The sequence below is a fragment of the Vigna umbellata genome, chromosome 6 (assembly GCF_029865625.1).
Source record: "Vigna umbellata cultivar VRB3 chromosome 6, Vumbellata_1.0, whole genome shotgun sequence".
Taxonomy (NCBI): Eukaryota; Viridiplantae; Streptophyta; class Magnoliopsida; order Fabales; family Fabaceae; genus Vigna; species Vigna umbellata.
In genome coordinates this window covers 35,710,769-35,724,322 of record NC_142170.1, presented here as the reverse complement: position 1 = coordinate 35,724,322, position 13,554 = coordinate 35,710,769, and the positions used below count along the sequence as shown (strand labels likewise).

At 30.3% G+C, this 13,554-nt stretch overlaps 1 protein-coding gene and 1 pseudogene across 1 annotated transcript; one reads left to right on the top strand and one right to left on the bottom strand.

Moving 5' to 3' along the window:
- Window positions 1-6,611: 6,611 nt before the first annotated feature.
- Window positions 6,612-8,206, bottom strand: LOC148197357 (histone H2AX pseudogene; annotated as a pseudogene).
- A 1,578-nt stretch (window positions 8,207-9,784) lies between these two features.
- Window positions 9,785-11,973, top strand: LOC148197356 (uncharacterized). The gene is made up of 3 exons (XM_088093051.1): window positions 9,785-10,083; window positions 10,198-10,424; window positions 11,160-11,973. The coding sequence occupies exons 1-3, from the start codon at window positions 9,919-9,921 to the stop codon at window positions 11,596-11,598; spliced, it is 831 nt and encodes a 276-aa protein (XP_087949177.1). The 5' UTR covers window positions 9,785-9,918; the 3' UTR covers window positions 11,599-11,973.
- Window positions 11,974-13,554: the final 1,581 nt, after the last annotated feature.

Sequence of the window (13,554 nt, the reverse complement as noted above, 5' to 3'; positions counted from 1 at the left end):
ACATAATTTCAAAGACAATATTTTATCATTTACTAAGCATAAAAAATTACCAATTTAAGATCAAGGATAGATATATGTTATTACAAACACATTGATTTCATTTTTATTCACAAGGGCATCAAATCCAACATTTTCTTCATTTTTTATCCTACCAAGACATCTCAAATAGACAAATCTAAACAGAAATAATTTGTCTCTACCTCTTCTTAATAATTACCTAGAAACAAACGTAGGCTAAAAGATAAAAAAAAAACTATATTTGAATTTAGTTTCTTTTATTTGCTAAGTTATCTTGAAACAGACACAAGCTAAGTAAAAGACACATGAATTTAGTTTTTTTTTTTTCTATTTATTGAGTTACTCTCTCTTATTTGTTTTATCTATCTCTAAAGAATAATTAAATCTTTTTATTAAATTCTTTAAAAATTTTATAATAGGTTTTTTTTATTACAACTAATGAAATTTAAGGTCGAGGACAAATGTGTAATTACAAAAACAATAATCTTATTTCTTCTCATGGACTGGGCACAAATCTAACCACCTCTTCCTTTCATCCTCCCAAGACATCTTAAACAGACCAATCTAAACACAAATAATTTATCTCTCTGTCTTCTTATTAATTACCTTGAAACAAACATAGACTAAGAAAGTAAAAGAGTACATTTGAATTTAGTATTTTTAATTTATTTATTGGGTTAGTCTCTTTTTTTTTTATTTGTCTCTATTTAAAAAAAAATAATTGAACCTTTTTATTTAATTCTTTAAAAGTTTTCTAACAAGTTTCTTTAATAATTTTATTATAATTAATGAAAATTAATTTCAAAAACAAATGTGTAATTACACGTACAATCATTTCTTTTCTCATCACCATATTCAACCAACTCTTCCTTTTTATCCTTCCAAGACATATCAAAGGAGAGTTGCTCCCTTTCTAAAAATACTCTATCTTAATTTAATTTAATTTATCTTTTTTAAAATCCTAAATCTTTCTACATCCCTATCCCTACACACTCCTTACACCTACATCACATACTACATAAGGGAGGCACAACTGGGAAGTTCGTGATGTGTCTGCCAAGCATGGTTTTAAAATATGCTACTGGTACCAAAACATGGTTTAGAATATGCTATTGGTACTAAAACAGAGAGTTCCAATCTAAGAAAGCGAAAAATTGTTAAATATGGAAATACTATCGAACACTCATCATCACATGATTTTTCTCCTTCCTCTGACTCAAGTTTGTTTTCACATGTTTAACAAAACCATGAGTTCTATTTTATGAGCCTAAGAAAATAAAATAACTAAATATCTAAATAAATAAATAACTAAATAACTATAGATAGAATAAAGTTAATCCCATCCTCTAACTACCTTTTTTGCAATATATAGGATTGGTTTTTTGCAATATATAGTAATAGAAAAATATGTTCAATAGCAATACAAATCAAGTCCTAAAACCAAACATCTGAACACCTGCAGATACTACACATACTGACCAAAGTCCACGTATTAAAAATCTAACATAATAAAGACTAATATGTGTGAAGACTTAACATGTGGTTGGACGGATGTCAACATTTGTGGACTCTCGGTTATTAAACGGATGTCAGTATTACAAATATCGATATTCGTTTGTCCTTCAACAGATGTCGATATTCGTTTACGGATGTTGATATTCGTTTAAGAATCCAACGCATATTCACATTCGTTTAAATATTACTAAAGAATAAAAGAGGGATGGAGATGTGCAAGAAGTAGTGTGTCGTGATGGAGGGAGTAACTCTCATATCAAAGAGACCAATCTAAACACAAACAATTTGTCTCTCTCTTATCAATAATTATCTTTAAAGAGAGTAAAAATATACATATGAATTTATTTATTTTATATATTGAGTTACTCTCACTTTTTTTTTATCTATCTTTCTTTTCATCTTTCTCTCTATAAGAAAAACATGATTGAACTTTTTTATTTAATTCTTTATATTTTTTATAATAATTCTTTTTCATTGATTTTGTTATAATAAATAAAATTTAAGATAGGGGACAAATGTGTAATTGCAAGCACAATCATTTCATTTCTTCACATGGTGAGGGGTAATTAATACATCTTCATTTTCCATTTTATCCTCCCAAGACATTTCAAACATACCAACTTAAAAACAAAAAAATCCCCCCTTTCAAAAAGAATACACGTGATTTTCTTTTTAAAGTTTATTGAGTTACTCTCTCCTATTTTTTTAGCTTATCTATATTAGAATATAATAATTGAATATTTTTATCTAATTCTTTATAATTTTTATAACAAAGACAAATGTTTAATTACAAATTTCTTCTCATATGGGCAACAAATTCCACCTTCTTTTCCTTTTTGTCGCGGTAACGAATCATTCAGTCAAACTCGATCCGATTCATTACGAGTTGATCACTTAATGAGTCAATTTAACCCAATTATTTATTAGTAAATTAAAAAAATTTGAATCTGTCTCGACCCACCACGGGTTGATAGGTTAAATGGATTGACTTACTAAGTCACTTAATTATATATTTCTTTTAAATCCAAAAAAATTACAATTTTTTTATAATTCAAATTAAATAATTTCACTCTAAAACGATGTTAAACTCCAAAGACAATTCAGAATAAAAAAAATTAACATACAACTCAAATATAATCCAAAAGCAAACTCAAAAAGATGAATAAATAAATTTATAATATTTTATTCTCTTAAAATATCTTTTTCTTTATTCCTATTTACAATTCAATAAAAAAATGTTAACTAATAATATTTTAACATAAAATAATAAATAATTAAATTAAACTAGGTAGGTTGGTGAGCTAACCTGGTTCATCAACAATAAAAAAAAATGTTAATTAATAATATTGGTTCATCACGGGTTCAACCCAGGTGAACCGGGTTTAAGTGAGTCAAATTAAAGATTAGTCCGTATATTTTTTTCAAACCTAATCTGACTCAAACCCATGATGTGTCAGATTGACCGGGAGGTTCTAATCCATTTTAATAGCATTACTTTTCATTCTTTCAAAAACATTTCAAACATGCTAATGTAAAAACATGAATTTATTTATTTTATTTATTGAGTTGGTCTATTATTCTTTATCTAACTCTATTTTAAAAATAATAATTGATGTTTTCTATTTAATTATTATAAGTTTTATGAAAATTTTATTTTGTTTATTATTTAATTATATTAATGAAGTTTAAGTTTAAGGACAAACTTGTAATTGCAAGCACTATCATCTAATTTCTTCTCCTGGACGAGGGCAATAAATCCATGCCCCTCTTCCTTTTTATAGTCCCAATATATCTCAGAGATCAATCTAAAGACAAACAATTGGTCTCTCCTCTTCTTTGTAATTAATTACCTTGAAACATACACAAGCTAAGAGAGTTAAAGAGTAGTGACTTTAGTTTTTTTTTTTTTTTTAAATTTAGTTACTCCTTTCTTATTTCTATTTTAGAAAAGAATAATTGAACCTTGTTATTTAATTCTATAGAATTTTTATTATTGTTTTATTATAATTAATTAAATTTAAGATCAAGGGCAAATGTATAAGCACAACCACGATCATCTTAATTAATATAAAAATATTATATATACCTGTATAAAAAATGGATTCGTTTTTTTTTTCAATTTTACCCTTTAAGCAATTGGTATTTTAAATTCATGTTTATATTTTTACTCTTTAAATAACCAGTATCTCAATTTAATTATTTTATAAATTAAAATAATTATTTTACCATTTTACCTTTTAAGAACTATCTTTGAAATTTAAATAATTATTTATTATAAAAACTATTTAATAGTAAACATTAATAAAAAAGTATCTATTTTTATAATACTTTTCAATAAAAATTACTTTAGAATTTAATAAATATTTTCCATAATAAAAAATAGTAGAACCAAGATTAGCACATATCTCCTCTAGTAGAGAAACATATTCAGACTATTAAAGCAAAAACATTATGTGTTTAACGTTAGAAAACGAAAAGACAAATGTTAGAATAATTGGTGACAATTTTGTAAATAGGTGTTTAATTTAGACGTCAAAATTTATACTTTTTCGACGTCCTATGCTCATTAGACGTTGGGATTCTCATTTTCTGACGTCATATTAGGTCATTTTCACCAAATCTTTGGCGCGAAAGTGAAAATATACTCATGTATGACATTGAATGCCATAGTTTCAAACGTAAAAGAGGTATAAGACGTCTGAATATCACTTTTCAAACGTTATATGTTTTGAATTCATTAAAAATTTAGGTGTGAGGTTGAAAATTCATTGCACGAAACTCTCTTCTCTGCTCAAACCCTTTTCGGACAAAGCTTTCGGCAACTAGCACATGTAATTTTTCTTTCATTTTATACAAATGCATGTTGATTAACTACTCTAGGTATAATTTTCTTTTAGAGCATAGACGCATTCTCCTTTCTCCCTCACTGAAGGTAACACTTTATTCTGGCGAACCCATCTTTAAGAAGGTTAGTTTTGTTTTCATTTGCGTTTTTATGGGTTATTAATTGGTTGAACTTGTTGGTATTATTGATATTAACATTGTTGAACTTATTTGTTGTTCATACACGATATATATCCAAACTTAGGGTAAAATCGAGAGTATATTCCAAACAACTACAAATAACCTGAAAATTTGTTCAAAGTACTAAAATATCATGAGAAGCCCCCACAAAAAAATTTGGATCAAATTTCAACGTCTAAGTATGTGACATATTTTTAAAAAGTTTGGAAAAAATAAAATAAATTGAAGAAAAATAAAAAATTACCTTCTTTTGAACATTTAGAAGGAACAACCAATTTGCGGGTTGCCATGGGCTTGAAAATTTTTTCCTACCCCCAATAGATATATAATATTATCAAATCTACCAAAGTGGAGCAAAAGTTATGATCGATTAAAGATCTATCACAATTAATTATCAAAATAAGGGCTCTTAGGATTTTTCTCTGAAATAGGGGTTCTAAGGAGTGATAAAAAAAATTTCAACCATAAACAATAACCATAACTATCAAAACCAAAAATCAGAAGTTAATACTACTTTTCACTGTAACATCATTAACTTGTGATAACTTTTGTTTATTTCATACAAAGGCTTAATGTCCAGCTATGCAATCAGTGAATGACATGTCATTTAACTACTGACCAGCCTTGACTGAAACATGATGCAGTCAATGAGCAACTACCACATGGCAGCCCCTTCCCTACCCAAAAAATTAGGGTTTTTGAATGCAAGAGGGAAAGACTTCCTTACGCTTTCACTGCAGAGGAAAACTGAATGGGTTTCGTGATGTTGCTACTCCAAGATGAAGCTCGCGATGGTCCAACTGACCATGGTAGGTCTGTCGGAGTTTCGTGATAGCTTTTGTTTATTTCATACAAAGGCTTAATACCACTGATTATCCCAATTTTTGTCAACTTTGTTCAAAATGGTCCAATTTTTTAAAAAATGTTCAATGTAGTCCTAAACATTGTAATTTTTGTTCAATTAAGTCCTTTTTGCAAACGTCGTTTAAATATATACGACTAAATGTCCAGCTGTGCAATCAGTGAATGACATGTCATTTAACTACTAACCTGCCTTGACTGAAACATGACGCAGCCAATGAGGGACTATCACGTGGCAGTCCCTTCCCTACCCAAAAAATTAGGGTTTCTAAATGCAAGGGGGGAAGGCTTCCTTACGTTTTCCCCGCCAGAGGAAAACTGAATGGGTTTTGTGATGTTACTACTCCAAGATGAAGCTCGCTGATGAATCAATATTTTATACTATTCACTTAGTTTTCTGCACCGAATGGTGTTAGTGAATTGTGCTTAATTCTAAATTATTGTCTTATTTTCACTGAGCTAACTATATAAGGGATCGACACCACTCTTTACTCAAAACCTTAAGGCAATGAGTTAATGGGTCTTTCTTCTTTATATACTGCTCTACTTTCTCATTTCTATCCAATGTGGGACTTAGACTCACACTTGGATTCCCAACATCTCCTCTCAAGGGGAGTCCCTTCCACATAGATATACTCCCCCTCCAGCGGAAGCATTCCCAACCAACCACAACTACGAGTAGCCCTTTCCAACTGTTGTATCTTAACGGAACTTGCTTACCTGGATACCCTTTGTCAAGAAGACTTTTGGTATAGGGATCATTATACTCGGCGCCGATCACCAAGACAAACCATCAGCTCTGATACCACTGTTGGGTCTATCGATGAGGAGGTTCCTGTGGGTTACACAAACACCAATAACATCTGAGCCAACTATATAAGGGATTGACACCACTCTTTACCCAAAACCTTAAGGCAATGAGTTAATGGGTCTTTCTTCTTTATATACTGCTCTACTTTCTCATTTCTATCAAATGTGGGACTTAGACTCACACTTGGATTCCAAACATTTTTTTAAAACGATCAAAAACACCAATTTTCATTTCTCATATACATCCAAAAAGACATACATCATTTAGCTCATCGGACTGAGAAACACTTAACCTCTCGGGAAATATATAGAGATAAACGAAACCAAGTATATTATAACCAAAACGAAATTAACCTATTTTTCTAAAAAGAGCCATTAAAACCCTAAAACTCTTGAGAGGCAGACCCAATTTTGCCTTCCCCCTTGCCAACCTTCTTGGGAAGAAGAGTTCGATGAATATTGGGCAACACACCTCCATTGACAATGGTGACAGACCCCAAAAGCTTACTCAGTTCCTCATCATTCCTCACCGCAGCATTACCGGCCAGTTCCAAAACCTCGGCTGCCAAATATTCAAGCACTGCAGAGAGGTAGACTGGAGCACCGGCACCAACACGCTCAACATATTTGCCCTCGTGCGTGATAGTAGAAATTGGGTGATCCGATAACGGCCTGATAGCGGGTGGAATAGAAGAATAGAATGCCCATTTAGAATTAGCTAGGATAGGCTCTAACCATGACTCTAATACCATATTAGAAAGTGGGTTTTAAGCCTAACTCAATCCCACAAAACCGGCTTGGAAGGTGAGGTTTACACCTCACTTATATATTATAATTTGACCTTATCATTAGTCGATGTGAGACTTAAAAAAAGAAAATAATTTAAGGCAATTGAAAGAAGACCTTTTGAGAAAAAAAATGCAACAATATACTTCAAATATATACGAAAAAAAAAGAATGCAAAAGAGAACACAATATTTGAATAGTATATATATATATATATATATATATATATATATATATATATATATATATATATATATATATATATATAATGTGCTTTAAGCGTTTTATAGGTATTTAAATATCTCGTTTTTTTAATTATTGTTTTAACAAAAATCCATTTTTTATAATTTTTTTTAAATTTCATGTTAACATATATTTTATATTTAATTAATATATAAAAATCATCTGTGCCTATATAAAAATTGGATTCGTTTTCTTACAATTGCTTTTCTAATTTTACCCTTCAAATAACCGTTACTTTAAATTCACATATTTACATTTCCCTTTTTATCCTTGACCGCATATAATTTTAATTATTTTATATATTAAAATAATAATTTTATTATTTTATCTTTTTAATAATTACTTTATAAAATTTAAAAGCTATTCAATAGTAAAACATATATGCAAATGATTTGTTCTTATTATACTTTAATAAAAATTATTTTATAGTTTCATAAATATTTTCTATAATAAAAAATAAAAGTGCATTCATGACGATTTAGTAAGTATATTTTCACTTGTTGGGAGCCATGACATTTAGACATTCGTTCCAAATCGATAAATAAAATTTGCAAGATAATTGATATTTGCAAGTATTTATTATTTGTGGATAATATATGTTATATATTTTATTATTTGTGCATAAATAAATTAGATTGAGTATTATATTATATTTACGGATATTTATTACTTATAAAAAATTAAAATTAAAATTTAATTTATATTATATTATATATATTTTTATTTTATTATCGAAAATTTACAAAATATAATAATCTATATTTACAAGTATCTACTAATTTTAAAATGCTCATGAATATTTTTTAAACGGATATTTAGTAAGTAATGAAACAAGTAATAAGTAGATATTTTTGTTGCAAGTTAGTTAATAGATAGATAATATTCATGTTCGACCTAACTCGTTGTCATCTTCAACTGAGACTGTAATACACAGTCTATATCTGTACATGTTTAGATTAGTGTGCTTATAAAATGTTGTATTAAGACCGATATATCAATGAAATTATGTAACTTAACATAAAAAATAATAATTTTTTTGTAACATTGTTATTTATGTTATAAAAGTACCTTTTTAAAATTAATTTCAAATATATTTATTAACCATAATTTTTAAATTTATAAATTAGAGTATTTTTGAAATAATAATATTTAATGAATTATGGTGAAATTTATTATTTATATTTAATTTTATCAAACATTTTATTTTTCTACTTGTATTTGTAAAGGGAGGAAGTAATACATTTTGTTTTAGTAGGGATTTTGTGGGACCAGTGTCTTATGTATCCTCTTTGCTTTCGAACGCTGAGGTACCTGCAAAAGGAACTCTGACGCTCAAGTTAGAAGCGATTTTGGGAATTGTGTATCACAATTGTATGTTTAAATTTTGATCGAAATTTTGATCGAACGTAAGTAGAGTGTATTGGAGTGTGAGTCGAACGTATCTGCTGTTGGCACTGACCTTGTATTTATAAGTCATCTCATGCATCATAAACTGACACAAGACCAATAAAATATAAATAGACTTACCTTAAAATTTGGTTGGTTGTTCATAAACCGTCTATCAATATTTTTAATTAGATCTTTAATCAGATATCTTTGATTATTTTATCATTTGTTGGACATTTGGCCCAATAATAAAGTGCTGGCCAAATTGTGGCCAACATTAATAGAATCGTTTGTCCTGATTGATCATAGTGGTGACCGAACGGTATTGAGTGGATGACCGTTCAGTCTCTACTAGATTTCAAGGTTAAAATTTGAAAAACATGAGTATTTACATCGTTCATTCTTCTTAGTTTTTTTAATAAAACCCGTTTTTTATGAATATTTTTTAAAATTCAAGTTAACATCAATTTTTTATTTAATTAATATACGTAAAATTATAATAATAGAGAAGATATAATAACACATGAATGTTCATTAAAATAAATAAAAAATTAAATGTAATAGGTTATTATTAGAAACATGAAAATTAAGTGCTTTACTTTGTCTTTGTTAACTGATTTATGTTTAAATGATTTGTAATTATTATTTAAAAAGGAAAAATAAAATGTTTAGAATAGTATCCGGGCTAGATGTTGGTGGTAATAGAAGGAATAAGAGTCACGTTGATATTCATTTGACACCTTTAACAAGATAAGTTGATATTCCTTTGACACATAAGATGGATTTAAAAGAATAATTTTTTTAATTTTTCGAAAAAGAAAAAAAAGAAAAGATAGTATGGAATCAATGTAAAAAAGTTACGTTTCTGAGATATTATTTATTTATAATAAAAGAGTGTATTTTATTTGACATGGATCAGAATTTTGATTGGAGTTGTAGCGTTAATGCAACTGAAGATTTATTTTAAATATTTATTTGTTAGCAGTTATGAGTAATAAAAGATTGACAATAAATGGTCTCATAATTACCTATTTCAAATATTTTTGACAGCAATGCAAAAAAACAAAGGATAATAAATATTTAAGGACAATAACATCTGCATGAACGAAAATTGCAGTATAAAGCGGTGATCTGAAGAACGGAGTAGACACTCACTGTCAACCCGTTGTGAATTGTGGAACTTTTCACGACATTCTGAACCGAAAAAACTGAAAAGAACGGTGTATTCAAAACGCCAAGCTGACGAAGCGAAAGCGAGAAGCGGAAACACCAAATATGGGTGTTGATTACTACGACATCCTTCAGGTCGATAGGGATGCTAAGGAAGAGGACCTGAGGAAAGCGTACAAGAGACTCGCCATGAAATGGCACCCCGACAAAAATCTCACGAAGAAGGAAGAGTCTGAAGCAATGTTTAAACAAGTATCTGAAGCGTATGAGGTTAGTTTCTCTTCAAGGTTGTCACAAAGATTCAATCTTTGAATGGTGGGTTTCGTTTAAACAAAATTAAAGATTTCCCATTTTTATTTAACTTACGTTGTTTTCTCATGGAAGGTTTTAAGTGATCCCCAGAAAAGGGCACGTTTTGATAATACTCTAAAACCTCGGGTGGAACCTGCTGCTGATGCTGGTGCATCTGGTGATGGTGGACCCACCCGATACCAGAACCCGCTCCCCAAAGCACCTCCAGTGGAGCGCAAGTTGCCTTGTACTCTGGAGGAATTGTACCAGGGAACCACCAAGGAGGTGAAAATAAGTCGAATAACCATAGATCCCTCAGGGTAAGTAGTTTGTCTTTTTGTTTCAACTTCCTGAATTCCCGTTTGTTTCTAATGCCAATGTGCAGTACTCAGTGCTGGTGTTATGAAAATGGTTTTGATTTTGGTTTGGTACAAGTTCAGTTCTCTGAAGGTAAATTTTAGTTTCATTGAGATCCTTAATTTGATGGAAATCGTAGACAAATGAAACTGGATTGTGGATCTGGCGAATCCAAAACCCTTGATCTTGTTGCTGAAATTGCAGTTATGAACAGGTTTCTAAATCCTGGGTAATAATTCTTGGATTTTGAACCGGAGTAAGGATTCAAAGGGTATGGTTATGTAAAGAAGAAACTAGCTTGGCTTGTAACCGTTTAATAGTTTTTGCTCAATGTATCACCAAAGAGTGTTGTGCTGATTTTTGTCAGTGTTTCATTTTGTGGTGAGTGCTATGCATGAAAAATCACACTCGAGAACTTGCTTGCTTGAATCTATTGTGTGGACACTTTTTTCAGTTGTGTATTTTTACTGATGTATGTAGCTTGCATAGAATATCCTGCAAAAGTTTTTGTGGTTCTGGTTGATGTAGCAAATGGTAATTGTTTGTCTTACTGAGAAGCATTTGCTTCTTAACTTTTGAAATGAGAAAGAAAAAGACCAGAAGCTTCTGGTAATTATTTAACACTGCAAAAACTTGTTATCCTTAGCGCGTGATGAATTTCCTAGTTTGTTGTTTGATTCATTTCCTTGTGGATGCAGACAACGTAAGCTGGTGGAAGAGGTATTCATAGTGGAAGTGCAGCGTGGTTGGAAGAAGGACACCAAGCTCACGTATTTGGAGAAGGGAGGTGAAGTGGAACATCACAGACCAGCTGATCTTATTTTGTTTATATATGAAAAACTCCACAGGGTTTATACCAGAGATGGAAACGACCTTGTGGTGACCCAGAAGATATCTCTTGTGGAAGCCTTGACAGGGTGCACTGTTAACCTGGTCACCCTTGATGGAAGAAACTTAACTGTGCCTATCGACCAAATTATTCATCCTGAATATGAGAAGGTTGTTGAAAGAGAAGGAATGCCTCTCCGAAGGGATCCAACAAAGTTCGGAAACTTGAGGATAAAGTTCAAAATCACATTCCCAGACGACCTCACTCCTGACCAGAAGCTCGAAATGCAGAAGCTTTTGAGTGATTGAAACGTTCATTTTGATTCACAGAGCAACTCTTGCGGCTCCTTTACATGAAAATGCATGTTGGATTAGAATAATCTTGATAGGGTCAAGTCATGAATTTGGCTTTTACTTCAAATTTGAGATTTTTTTAGGGATTACAACTTTGTTTCTGTATTGCGGGTGTGTGTGGTTCTTAGTCTGAGGTTGAGTCCTTGTCATTCCAGAGAGTTTTGAGCATAGAAAATTTTTGAGAAATAAAACTTTTCTTTCTTTGTTAAAGATGAGGCTGTTGACGAAGAAGTTATTATCCTCGTGATTGTGCAGTAAATGCGTAGACATATTCTTAGCTTAGCAGCCTTTTAATGTCTGGAATGTCAGGTAGTTTATATGATCAAGGTAAAAAGCTTTTCTAATTTCTTGAAAAAAGTAACAAGCTTTTCGCTTCCCTTTTTCCGAGACACGACTTCAATGACTTAGAACATGTTTATGCTGCTATTTTAGACAAATAGCTTTCTAATAAATGTAGAGACTTTTCAAAAAAGGTGAGGATACAACATTAAACACTTGATGTTTTCGAAAAGCATTTGTTCGTTTCCAACACTCTAGAGATTATTGTTCTATTAATTTGTTCTCATATTTTCTTATCGCACTATTAAAATCAACTAAGGATCAATATCCGCATACCCTAATTTTGAAAACAATAGACAATTTAAATAGATAGAGAACTCGCACAAAAAATATGGAAATAACAATTTGATGACTAAAAGCATCATTTAACTTCGTTACTACTTCATTTATCACTATATAAATATAGGTAAAGCCTAGGTAAAGCCTCAATGAATATTCATGTTGAGGCATCTTAATTTAGGATGACATAAATATATGCTCAACTTGATAAAAAATTTAAGTTTTACGGATTAGGTACTCTACTTATGTGCTATCTAAGGATCTATATATATATATATATATATATATATATATATATATAGAGAGAGAGAGAGAGAGAGAGAGAGAGAAATATTCATACATTAGTGGAAAAACAGGGTATAACGTAAGTCTAACCAATACATAACAAACGTTAAAAATGACTGGTGGCAATTTTGTAAATAAATGCAATTATTAAACGTCGTTTAGAATTATAATTCGACATAAGTCGATATAAAACGTCGAATGCCAAACGTTAGACGCCAAAAGGCCAATGAATTCAATAAAAGTTTGAGCGGAAGATTGAAAATTCATTCACTTTATCTTAGCGCGCGAGACCCTCTTCTCTGCTCAAACTTTTCTCGAACGAAGTTTGACGACCATCACATGTAATCTTTCTTTCATTTGATACAAATGCATGTTAATTAACTACTTTAGGTATGATTTTCGTTTGTTTTCACCGATTATTTTCGTGTTCTTGTGCATTTTGCTTTCTCTCTCACTGGTGGCAACACTTTGTTCCGATGAACCCACCTTTTAAAAGTTAGTTTTCATTTTCGTTTTGAAGAACTTATTTGTTAAACTTGTCTGTTGTTTTTTTTGTTGAATTGTTTGTTGTTGTTTGGTTGAACTTGTTTGTTGTTGTTTGATTGAACTTGTTTTTTGTTTAATTGAAACTTGTTGTTGTTTGTTATTGTTATTGTTGTTGATCCTATATTACCGTTCATAGTTCTGCTTTTCATAGAGTTGTTAAAAAGGATTACAATTAATTAAAAAAAATTGATTAACGTCGTATATGTTCAAAATTCGACGTTAAATTAAAGTCGTATATTGACAAAATTCGACGTCAATTTAACGTCTCCGATATGACGTCGTTCTCGAATTCGACGTGAAAGGCCAAAAATATTCGACGTTGTACGTTGTTTTTGTAGTAGTGATATATACTTAGTACAATAAAAGTTCTTTTTCTTAACTACTTTACCAATTTTGATCAAAAATATTTTAAGCAACCTCAATTATATACGTATGTTATGAATAAAAGTGAGTTATAATTTG